The sequence below is a fragment of the Rhamphochromis longiceps genome, linkage group LG1, assembly GCF_057381845.1.
Source record: "Rhamphochromis longiceps isolate RC_006_pf linkage group LG1, R_longiceps_female_GT1.1, whole genome shotgun sequence".
Lineage (NCBI taxonomy): Eukaryota > Metazoa > Chordata > Actinopteri > Cichliformes > Cichlidae > Rhamphochromis > Rhamphochromis longiceps.
This window is the reverse complement of record NC_140557.1, coordinates 1,629,444-1,641,815: the sequence shown is the minus strand read 5'-3', so window position 1 is coordinate 1,641,815 and position 12,372 is coordinate 1,629,444. Positions and strand designations below refer to the sequence as shown.

Sequence of the window (12,372 nt, the reverse complement as noted above, 5' to 3'; positions counted from 1 at the left end):
TATGGTAAAATGGTAAATGGCCTGTATTTATATAGCGCTTTTCTAGTCCCTAAGGACCCCAAAGCACTTTACATATCCAGTCATCCACCCATTCACACACACATTCACACACTGGTGATGGCAGCTACATTGTAGCCACAGCCACCCTGGGGCGCACTGACAGAAGTGAGGCTGCCGGACACTGGCGCCACCGGGCCCTCTGACCACCACCAGTAGGCAACAGGTGAAGTGTCTTGCCCAAGGACACAACGACCGAGACTGTCCAAGCCGGGGCTCGAACCGGCAACCTTCCGATTACAAGGCGAACGCCCAACTCTTGAGCCACGATCATTACAATTATTATTGTAATGATCCTGTAAAATGCTCTTTTCTGCATCAGTTTCTGGTGGAAGCGTCTGAACATAGTCAGCATCTACCTGCAGCTTTCCCAACTCTGATGTGTTTCTGTAAACGTCCCCTCCACCCTCTCTGTGAGCTCCACCTGCTCTCACAGAGCTGCATGTAGTAAAACGGGACAAAGAGCCTCTGCTGCAGTTCTGTTGTTATTAAATCTCTTTAATGTTTGCGTATGAACAACGAGGGCTTCAGTCCGCACAGAGACTGAACAACAAATGTGTGGAAGCGATCCGGCCTCGGGTCTCACAGCAGGAGGCAAACCAGAAGTGTTTGCCTCCTGCTGAAGCTCTCAAACATCTGCTCCACACTCAGCAGCTGCCAGCTCCACAAAGATCTGCTGCAGGTTTCTGTGGAAGTGTCACAGCAGAAAAACGGAGCAAGATCAGTGAACGAGAAGGACGAACGGAGCTTTAAGAAACAGGAAAAGCCGCTGATGCAGAGGTAAAACGGAGACCGTGACGTCATATTTTCACAATAACGAGCGAGATGACAAAAAAACAGGAAATATTTAAGTTTAATAGACAAAATAAATAAAACTGCGATAACCGGAAAAAATGTCCGAGAACTTTTACCGTTGAGCAGCAGGGGGCGCTGTGCGCGCGCCAGCGGCCGCTTCATCCTCTAAATACGTGACGAAGAAGAGCGACGCGGAAGTGAGCCGGGCAGTGCTGAAAACACGCGTGTCGTGGAGTTTCTTCGTCGATCCTCAGAGAAGATCTGCTCAGGTCTGCGACCATGGAGGGTGAGTGAGCTGAGCGCGTGAGCACACACCTGGACACGGACTCGGTGGGAGGAGGGGCTCTCCTCCGGTCCGAGCTTCGCTTCTGTCCGGTCGGTTGCGTCTCTGGGGGGGGAGGGGCGTGTTACCTGAGGAGAGGCTCGCGTGTAATTAATGTGACGTCATCACTTTTGAGTAGCACGTGGAGACCTGTAACAACGTGTTTACATCCACCATTTCCTCCTTAATGCAGCTGTGCTGACCACAGAAGCCCCGCCCCCGAGGAAAAAGCTCTCCTCACATTTACGGGATCAAAACCAAACTCATGTTTTTCTCTAATGAAGCTAAAACTGCTCCAGCTGCGACCAGCGGAGGAGGTGGAGGTCAGGAGGGTCTCCACCTGTGTGTGGAGCGGAGGAGGGTCTGCGTGTTCCTCCCTGCTATCATCCACTCGTCAGCCTCCAGGTGTGACAGGTGTGATTACATCACAGGCTAAACGGACTGTCACAGCGAAATTGGACTAAACCTGTTTTATGTAACTGCAGGGAGGTGAGCTCCACCTTTACAGGAACGTTTCCTGAACGTCTCCACCTGTGGATTCAGTCAGGTCACAGGTCACCTTTTATAAAAATAAAATCCCACGGCATCGTGAGAAAGTGGGCGGGTTAGACGCTCGAGTTACCTGATTCATGAAGGAATCAAAGGTTCTGCCAAACTGGCTTCATCTTTTTATTTTAGTCAAACATTTTTATATGCGTCCATTACTCTCCCCCCCCCCCCCCCCCTGAGGCGTGTCCTCTGTCGTTCCCGCCCCTCTGTGTGCTTCAGCGCCTCAGTGACGCGTGTCTGTGTCCTCTCCACAGAAGGTCTGGTTCGAGCCCCTATTCCTCGTGAGCTGGTGGACGTTCTTGGTGTTGAGGTAAGCGGACGCTCGGGTGTTTCATCCACACGCTGTCTGAAGAAAGCGAGGAGGTTTTGCAGCTCCGCCCTCAGGATTTAATGGGACAGCCAGTAGCCGTCCTTTAGATAAAAGTCAGCAAACTGTCCTTCATGTTCTGTGCTGAGCGATGACTTCACTCGTGCTGGCTCTGCCAAACACGCCGTTTGCCTCGTGACTCTTTAATAATCACCTGACGTCAAATATCTTTGTCAGCCTCAGAGCAGCTTCAAAGCGAAGGCCTTCACCGAGGCGTTCCTGAAGAACAGCATTCAGCAGCCCAGACGCCACGACCTGCAGAACATGCTGAGGCATAAAGCCGTGATCCTCGGCTACCGCCGGCCCAAGAAGGAGCGGAGGAAGAGCGCCAAGGCCCGAGGGCTGAACGCACGGCAGAAGAGGGAGCTGAAGGTCTTCCAGATCAAGCCTGAACACCAGAGGTTGGTGAGAAACCCTCCACCTGCTCCTCCACCTGCTCCTCCTCCTGCATCACTGTCTTTGTCCTCCTCGCTGCAGATACGAGCTTTTCCTTCCTCTGCATGAACTCTGGAGACGGTACATCATCGACCTGTGCGGGGGATTGAAGCCGACGAGGTAAATCGGCGTCCTCGACAGCTGCTTGTCCAGATGTTTGTCCTGCTCTCGCTGAGTCCTCATCCTGATGTTTTCACAGCAATCCACAGGTCGTGCAGCAGAAGCTCCTGAAGGCGGATTTCCACGGAGCCATCCTCACAGGTACTCTTCTTCTTCGTCTTCTTTCATTTGTAGCAGAAAACTCAGGAATGTAAAGTCAGTGTTCCAGGCGTCCTGTGCCATCCCCAGTCATCGTTTTGGTCTGAAATGAAGTTTGTGGTTAAGTCGACTTTTGGCCTCGTTCACGTCAGTAAGTCTGCTCCTCTCCGAGCGCCATGAGTCCCAGAGGTGCTGACCTCTGGAGCCTCGAGAGGACATAAGAGTGCTGGCCTCCTCTGGAAGTGCTCTTTAAACTCACTGCTTTCCTGAGGACACGAGTCTTCTCAGGAACATTGTTGTTCTCAGATGTTCATAACCGCGTGAACAGCTGTGAGCGCGCTCGCTGTGGTACCTGAAGCTCCTGGTTTCCTTCTTTACTCTCCAAACAGGCCGAGTCAGTTTTGATGCTTAGCATGAAATCATCTGGAAGTTTAAATTGATATAGTATTTACTGCAGCAGCATGTTTGAACTGTTTGAGCTGCTCACTGCAAGCCTCTTTGCAGCCCCCCCAGCTCCTGGTTTTCCTGCTGCTGCAGAGACTGAAACCTACTAACACGCGTGCAGGCTCGTGCAACATGACAGTCTGTTCTTGTCCTCGCTGCAGTGGTGCGGTCCAAGTGTCCGTCTTATGTGGGGACGTCTGGGATTCTGCTGCAAGAGTTCAAACACGTCTTCAAGATCATCACCAGAGACGACAAACTGAAAGGTTAGGAGTGTGTGAGTCTCTCCGTGTGTTGGTTTGTGTGGATGTGAGTCAGTGACACACAGTGGCGGGCTGACTGTTACAGATGAATACGATGGTGTAATTGTTTGAATGTGGTCTGGAAGAGGATGTGTTACGGCTGAAGACAGGAAGTGAAGGTGCGTGTGCAGTAATGAATCTGCTTCATCAGATTTAAACGTGGTTTCCTGCTTCGGCCCCTCAGTGATCCCAAAGAGGAACAGCGTGTTTGCAGTGGAGATCAACGGCTTCGTCTCGCACATCTACGGCAGCAAGTTTGAGTATCGAGCCGGCGAACGCGCCGCCAAGAAGTTCAAAGTGAAAGGAACCATCGACCTGTGAGAGCTTACAGCTGCCGCTCCCACAGGCCGTCGCAGGAGCTGCAGCCAGCGACGGCCTGAGTAAATGCGCACACCTCGGCTCCGCTCCAGCTTCACAAAGCTCGAGGAAAAACTGAGGTTTGGACTGAGGTGTCTCACACAAAGCTGCAGGTGTGCAGTCAGAGAGACGCCGCCTCCCCCATCTGCTGTTATAGGAACTGTTATGTAAACCCTGCAGCTGATTTGGCGTCACCATACCTGTGAGAAGCTGAGTGCAGACGCTCGCCGCCTGTGCAGAGCGCCGGGATTAAAGAAATGGAACGCTTCCTGTAAACTGATCCCGGCATTCCTGCTGCAAGCCGATCTGAGTTTTATCTGACGTTGACACAAAGTTTTCTTTGTTTCATTTAAACAGAATAAAATCATTGGCCTGTTATTGGTGTCGACCCTCATTAACCTCAGCAGCCGTTGTCCCGTGGACACACAGCTGCACACATCAGCCGTGTCTGCTCTGCTGATTTTACCAGGGGAGGAGATCCCGTGTGGGTCGTGGTAAAGATTGGAAGCATTTTGAGTCTGATGTCGTGACGGCTGCACAGGTAACTCGCAGGAAAACCTGCTTGACAGCATTCAGGACAGTTTTTATTCAGCCGTCTGTTTTTCTGTGAAGCTGTGGAAAAGTTCATGAGGGGACGTGGACTCAGAGGACATGTACCGCCTCCTCACTTTTCATCCAGTTCATACGACCATCAGTGTGACCTGTGTCTCGTTTTCAGTCACAGTAACATGGCTGAGATGATCATTGCTCCTAAAAACCACGGGCTGGATTCTCTCTTAACCTTTAGACTAAAACACAAAATGTTGCCGCTGTTCTATCAAAATTTGAAACAAATGTCCTCTCATGTGGATCTCATTTTTCTCAGAAACAAAAATCAGGTTCAAAACCAAAAAAATCAGGTAATTCTTTGGGACTCGATGAATGTGTGTATGAAATGCATGCAATGAAAGAGTTCGGGTCTTAGGAGGTTAAAGGTGCAGAAAGTTTCCTTCTGCTCGCTGCAGCCAATGAACGTCCCGATGTCGAAGCCGAGCAGGAGCAGAGCCGTTCACGTTTTCAGGGATTAAATGAACGTAAACATCTGGAATCATTATTTGAAGATTCTGTTTTTAACAGCTGGTGTCTGATTCTTACATCTTGCTTTATATAATAGAGTTTATCAGAGTACATCAGGTGACGTCTCTATCAGACATCTGTACTCATCTGTACAGCCGAGTGTGACAACACAAAGACGACAGGCAGCATTTTCACGTTTGTGTCAGGCGGCTGAGGGAAAAACGACTAAATCGAGATGCTTTTAAAACATAAAGGCTAGAATAATCCAAACAACGTTAGTGGCTCTGTTTTTAGGTCGACTGACCCCTCACCTCCAACCGGTCGCAGCAGATGGCCCCGCCCCTCCCCGAGCCTGGTTCTGCCGGAGGTTTCTTCCTGTTAAAAGGGAGTTTTTCCTTCCCACTGTCGCCAGGTGCTTGCTGATAGGGGGTCAAATGATTGTTGGCTCCCTATCAGCTAACTGAAGCATGTACATGACAAAAGTTTGAAGACGCTGAAAGATGTTTGAAGGTATAAAAAGAACTTTGATGTTTGTGACTGAAGCAGCGTTTGGCCATCACGCGTCCTCGCCAGAGCTTCTCGTGCACGTTTGTGAGCTGCAGCAGTCTCTGCACAGTCAGGCTTGTTTCACTCAGCTCAGATCACTGACCCAGATCAAGACAGTCCCGACCTTCAGGTTTATGGCATCGGCACTTCTGTCCTGTTTACAGTAAAATACATTTACAGTGTTTCTCGCTGGGAGTGACTTTCATTTGAACGCTTGAGTCACAGAACGACTTAGCAAGAAAGCGTGATTAAGACACACATGAGATGAGATACCACTTCTCTTTAAACACCATCACGTCAGGGTTTGAATGACTCAGCTGTTGTGTTGTGTCCCTGATGTGGGGCGGTGTTTGTGTTGTTGAGCGTCGCTCTGCCGAGTCGATGTTATCAGGAACCTCTTATGTTTCTTTCTGCAAGGACGAGTTAAACATAATTTAATATTGCACAACAGCAAGAAAAGTTTCCTTCACACTCTTTGTTGTTGTTCTGTCATATAAAGTCAAAACTTTATCACAGCCATCACCTTTAAAAAATGCAAATACCTCCAACTCCTAATAAAAAATAATAATAATAATAATAAGATGAATCCACGAAATATTTTAAACGTGTTATATATAAAACCACTAGTTCATAAACGTAATATTACAAATGGAACCTCCAGTCATCCACACATTCACACACTGGTGATGGCAGCTACATTGTAGCCACAGCCACCCTGGGGCGCACTGACAGAGGCGAGGCTGCCGGACACTGGCGCCACCGGGCCCTCTGACCACCACCAGTAGGCAACGGGTGAAGTGTCTTGCCCAAGGACACAACGACCGAGGCTGTCCGAGCCGGGGCTCGAACCGGCAACCTTCCGATTACACGACGACCTCCCAACTCTTGAGCTACGATGGCCCCTACTGTTATCTTTAGCCGGCTAATCATCAGCTGTCACACGTCTAATCTGATCAATATTGGAAATAAATGAACATGTCTATGATCATATATGGAGAGAATGCCAAGAGTGTGCAAAGCAAAGGGCAGCTATTCTTAAGAACTCTGAAATGTAAAACATGATATTTCACAGGTTTTTGTTTATGAAATTTCATTTTATGAACATAAAGAAAAACCATTGAATGATATGGTGACTTCAAACCTTTGCCTGGTAGTTTACATAAAACTCATTGCTATTTATTTTTAATGAATTAACTCTAAATTTATGAGGGTGCATCCACTTTGTGAAAGATGTAATTAAACACTACTTGATGTATATCTTTTAATATTAATGTGTCCCTGAGCGTTTGATCACTTGCAGAGTTGACATTTTTAAATACTACTACCGGTACTAATATTTTGATCGCCTACAGTTTCTTTCCTTTAAGTCGTGCTGTGACGTCGTGCGCTCGTGCTTCTGCAGAACCTCCTTCAGCCTGACGCTCACTTTGAGGAAAGGGCCGAGTCCCCTCATAGAGCTGCAGGGCGCTCTATCACTGACTCCCAGAGAACATGATAACATGCACACAAGGTTCACATGGGCTGGCGTCATGTGAACTGTAGGTGCAGCTGTTAGAGATGTAAGAGTCTTCAGTAGGTGATTTGTTTAACGCGCACAGGTCGGCCTCAGCGCACCACGATCCTTTGTGCTTTTGCTTTACGCTCAGTGTTTCATGGATCCTAAAACACACTGCACAGCTTTCCTGTTCTTAGACACCAAAACACAAACTGAGACTTTATTCACCACAAAAGTTGAGAAATTCCTGCGTTAAAGCAGCCGAAACTGGAAAGAAGCCAAGTGACAAAATAAAAGAAGAGCTTCATGAAGTGTGACAGAAAACAAAGCAGGACATGACTCGGCTTCAGATAAACAGCATGAAATAAAAACTAAGTGGAGAATGAGTGAAGGAGGCCTGCAGAGTCGCACGCTGTGCTGCTGCAGCTTCTGCTGACTAATACTAAAGATTATTAATTATCTCAAATCTCAGGGAAGCAGGAAGATTAAAGGTGGTGTTTTTTTAGCTTCTTCCTCTTCTTCATGCTGCCAAAAACCCATGAAGGCGTCTCTGGAAGTTTGGGAAGATTTCCCGCTGCTCTTTGTTTTGCTCTTACCGTAACTCTGCTGACCTGCATACGTCTCGCGTCCTAGAAGGAAGAATAATTAAATAGATGAAAAGATAAACAGTGAAGGGGATGTTTGACAGCATTTCACAGACGCTCGACCGGTCTGACTGTAACCTGCTGCTGTGCGAGGCGGGCGTGCCCGTCAGCTCACTGGATTTATAGCTTTTAGTTGCAGCAGGCCAGCTACAGGCGGGAAAATGCCAACAAATGTGATGCATGAATGTAAAACTATCCGGTCGTTCAGTGATGACACGACGAATCCTACTTCCGGGTCTAAAGTAGTCTGCGTTTAATATGGCTTTTGTGTTGTTAACATGTTTAATGTTTTGTATTTTCTTCTATTTGATCTCAAAAAGCTCCTAAAACAGTCAGTGATCACTGTTGACCTCCCTCGGCTTTTATTACCGCTAATCATTTATTTAAGCTCAGTTTTTAAAACCTTACGATGTAACTACAGCCCAGCCCATGCAGCAGTATATGAATGACTAACCTCGTATTGTGGATGGATTATCTCAGTTGTTCTCCTGGCTGAAGTTTGGTCCTTTTACAGCATCCTGCCATGCAATTACATTTGTTTCTGACCACCGAGAACACTCACGGTAACTTTTATCGAGTGGAAAAAAAGTTAGCTTGTTTATATTATGCTAACATAGCTGTGTCGCTAGCGGTCACGTAGCACATCATTATATACCAGCTAGCCAAACTTCAGTAACCCTACAAACGTCACTGCTGTTTAGTTTTCTGTCTTCATTTATGCTGGAAGTGATAAGAAAGCTGTACGTTTTAATTTGTTTCCAAAACCCCGCAGTCAGGACATGCTATATTGTATTTAGATAGAAGCTAGCGAGCTAACTCCCTGCTAACTTCTAACTCCGTTAAATGTCATAAATTCCGTTTTCATGGATGCCTGGATGTTAAACTCAATTGTTACACCTGGTAGAGCAGAACGCTGATCATTTTATTAAAGATGAAAGACTTTAGACAGTTTTTCAACTCTCAGTAATGCTAAGTGTTTGTTTGATATATGGACCTGCAGCGGAGTTTAGAAGAAGAAGAAAGTGTGTACTTTATTGAGCCCCGTAGGGAAATTCCTTTCTGCATTTAACCCATTCACTCAGTGAAGCAGTGGGCAGCCACTGGGCGCCCGGGGAGCAGTGTGTAGGGACGGTACCTTGCTCAGGGGTACCTCAGGGTAGCTGTTAAGGGGAATCGAACCCCCGACCTTCCGATCATGGGGCAACCACTCTACCTACTGAGCTATCCCTGTTTAGGCCCAGACACGGCTAGTGACGTCAGACTTAACGACCAGATAGTGCAGAAAAAAAAAGTTCTTTAAAAATGTTCTCTAGCAAAATGCTAATTTGCTAATAGCATAATAGTACGGCACAGTGGAACAGTGGGTAGCACTGTTACCTCACAACAAGAAGGTCCTGAGTTCGATTCCACCACGTAAACTGCGCACAGGTCTTTCATGGAGCACTCTCCATGTGATCTTTATATTAAGTATACTGAAGCAGTCTGTAAGTCAGTTTAAATAATGTTATTTTTTAATTTCATGGAGAATCAATATTTCCCCGTCTTACGTTGTATTTTTGGGGCGTATTATGGGGATTATAACTTTTTAGATATTTTTCATTATTATTTTACATCGTTCGTTATGTTTTATGATGGATGTTCCTTAATTCAAATGTTTTATTTCACCGATCTAAATGCGATAAAGAAAAAAAATTCTACATTTATGTATTTGTAGTTAAATAATTTGCATTGAAATAAAAAAAACACTATAATTCAGTTTCACTGCAGAGGCTGTGTTATAAAGTTTTACAACTTTATTGCACAAATGTTGCAGAAACGCATATTTTCACTGCTTATAGATCAAATTCAGTGCTATTAAAACATTCACACTCAGGCTGTGCTGAGGCTCGCCTGCTCCACACTCTTCAGACGGTCGAGTTTCCCACTGAACTAAGAGACGTTTCATTTTCCTGAAAACGGCTGATAAATGTCAGCTATGCCATGAAGCTGGGAACTGTGGACAACAGCTGCTCAGCTCAGTTATATTCAGTTTAATATTGTGCCAAATGACACCTCAAGGGCATTTATAAGGTCGAGTTCTACACTCGTACAGAGAGGACCGGGCAGCCGTCTGAGGAAGGCAGGGAGGTTAGACTGGATAGACTGGAACCATTAAAGTAGGTTATTGGCACAAACTGGTGCCCAGGCTCAGAAAAGTCCCCAGAGTGGATGTTGCGCACCTTTCAGCCCACAGACACCGCCTGGAGCTGTTTTGGTAAACGCCACTGTTCCGCATCGTTATCGCTTTGTTTAACCGTTCTTACAAGTTCAGGCTTTGATTGCTGCGCGAGAGCTGTTTGGATCATGTGGGTGAAAAAGCAAACACAGAAATCTCCGGGAATAACCTGACGGAGCGATAGCACGCAGGTTTCACCCACCTCACATTTCCCCCAAATATTTAACGAGCATATTAGAAACTGTGTGTGTGTGTGTGTGTGTGTGTGTGTGTGTGTGTGTGTGTGTGAATGGTTGAATGAGGGTTGTAGTAAAATTGAAAGAGTCGTTGCTGAGGAGAAACGGCCCACAGAAGCTTCAGTCTGTTCACCGTGTTAGAGCGCTCTCCATGTGCTCTGTGGGTCTGAGCTGTGAACTGTGCCAACAGCAGCACGGCCTCACTTTGTACAGACAAACCTCAGAGCTGCAACCTTTAAACTGTGTTTACACGTTACTGCAGTGATCGCAGCACTTTTACAAACACATCTGCAATCAGCCACACTCACTTCCTCTTGTACAAATTCTTGTTTTTCTCCAAATTCAAGTGAAGCTCTGCCCCCTTTGCTTCTTACAAAAGTCTTGTTTTGGAAAGCCCCATGACGTCACCAGAGCATTCAAAAGCAGCCTCTGGGCTCCTGACCTCATCAGAAAAACGAGAAGCCCTTCGAGCTCACACCTACAGAGGCGTGGAGCTGCCGGTACGAGCGCTCTGACTGCTGGATTTAACGGCGACTGCTGACATGGATCAACTGTCTGATCAGGAGAACTGGGACCGGGTCCAGGCTGTGGCCAACTCCTTTGGGCCAGCGGGGAAGTTGTTGCTTCAGTCAGGTCGGGTTCTGGTCGGAGAGGGCAAGCTGGTAAAGCAGAGCCGCAAAAAGCGGCAGGCCAAAGCCTTCTTCCTCTTCAACGACGTGCTGGTGTACGGCAGCATCGTGCTGAACGGCCGCTGGCACAAAAAGCTCAAGGTTACCCCTCTAGGTGAGCAACCGATCCTCCTCTGCACATCGCTGAATCCAGCTGTGTGAAAAGCAGACAGCGTGGCGGGCAGAGACAGGTAGATGCTGCAGGTGGAGCAGGAGGTGCTGCACCGCCTGCAGTCTGTCTCTGACCGCTGCAGCAGGCTGCAGTAAACACTTTTCTTTTCGTTCAAAGCGTGCACACCTTTGTTTCCCGCACTAACGTGCCCTTCTTCTTCTTCTTCTTCAGAGGACATCCTGCTGGAGGACCTGGAGGACGGCGTCAGGATGAAGAACCAGTGGCTGATCCGCACGCCCAGGAAGTCTTTCTACGTTTCCGCCGCCTCCTACGAGGAGAAGCGAGCCTGGATCGAGCACATCGAGGAGTGCAAGGGCAGAGTGACGCAGGGCGGTGACCGGAGGCTGGACTTTGCCAACACCTGGATCCCAGACCAGGCCTCCGCCGTCTGCATGCGCTGCTCCAGCAAGTTCACCGGGACCCGCCGCCGACACCACTGCAGAAAATGCGGCTTCCTGGTGTGCGGCCCGTGCTCCAGGAAGCGAGCGGTCATCGCACACATCGACTCCACTAAGCAGCTGAGAGTCTGTAAACCGTGTTACTTGAGTCTGGGGGTGGAGCTCCCCGAGCTGACCCGTCAGAGGTGGGACAGCGGCGGGAAGTCGGACGAAGACGAGCTGGAATGCTACAGCGAGGAAGAGGAGGCGGAGCACAGCCTGGAGGAGGAGGACCCCAGCAGGTGGATGGACTCCTGGTCCCCTTACACCTACATCAATCCAGAGCACATCAGGCCCCAAACATAGAGCCACGCTCGGCGCTGGACTCTGGGCCTTTGTGTCACACGTGGACTCAGTGCTGCGCAGCTGCGCGTGACACGCTCTGCACGCACTCTATTTATGACACCATGTTATTTATGTTTCATGAAACACCTGCTGCTCTTCTCTTTGTGCACAAACACTACTGTGAAGCTGTTCTCGTCTCTCAGACGTCGCTCTGACCTGCTGCGTTTCCCTCAGCCGTCCAGTGTGTGCGTGTGTGTGCGTGTGTGTGTGTGTGTGTGTGTGTGTGAGAACATGTGAACCACTGAAATAACAACGAACAATAAAGAATTCAATAAGAGAATCTTTGTCTGTGCTTTTCTCTCAGGATGGTTAAACGACTCTGAAATACTTGAAGACGTTTGAACTTTACACTTATTCTCGTCCCAATCAGCACATTTACACAAGACTTCCTGTTAGTCAAACTCTCACTGTGCCACAGATTGATCCTACACAAACATCTGCAGACAGATGGCCCAGTGAAGATGGGATTGATTATCCATCCATCCATCCATTCGCTTCCGCTTGTCCTTTTCAGGGTCGCGGGGGGCGCTGGAGCCTATCCCAGCTGTCATAGGGCGAGAGGCGGGGTACACCCTGGACAGGTCGCCAGTCTGTCGCAGGGCTAACACACAGGGACAGACAACCATTCACACTCACAGTCACATTCACACCTAGTGACAATTTGGATTATCCAAT

General features: G+C 48.1%; 2 protein-coding genes across 3 annotated transcripts; both read left to right on the top strand.

The window, feature by feature from the left end:
- The first annotated feature begins 1,032 nt into the window (after positions 1-1,032).
- Positions 1,033-4,274, top strand: pop4 (POP4 homolog, ribonuclease P/MRP subunit). Of its 2 annotated transcripts, none has more exons than XM_085422407.1 (7): positions 1,033-1,138; positions 1,978-2,033; positions 2,268-2,491; positions 2,568-2,645; positions 2,725-2,786; positions 3,389-3,490; positions 3,711-4,273. In XM_085422407.1, the coding sequence occupies exons 1-7, from the start codon at positions 1,132-1,134 to the stop codon at positions 3,845-3,847; spliced, it is 666 nt and encodes a 221-aa protein (XP_085278533.1). In that variant the 5' UTR covers positions 1,033-1,131; the 3' UTR covers positions 3,848-4,273. The 2 variants fall into 2 exon arrangements, with proteins under 2 accessions (XP_085278533.1, XP_085279372.1); XM_085423246.1 differs by lacking the exon at positions 1,033-1,138 and adding an exon at positions 1,169-1,588 and having other exon boundaries at positions 3,711-4,274.
- Positions 4,275-10,348: 6,074 nt separating this feature from the next.
- LOC146678047 (pleckstrin homology domain-containing family F member 2-like) lies at positions 10,349-11,966 on the top strand. The gene is made up of 2 exons (XM_085421399.1): positions 10,349-10,858; positions 11,087-11,966. Exons 1-2 carry the CDS (start codon positions 10,618-10,620, stop codon positions 11,656-11,658), a joined length of 813 nt encoding a protein of 270 aa, XP_085277525.1. The 5' UTR covers positions 10,349-10,617; the 3' UTR covers positions 11,659-11,966.
- The last annotated feature ends 406 nt before the right edge of the window (positions 11,967-12,372 follow it).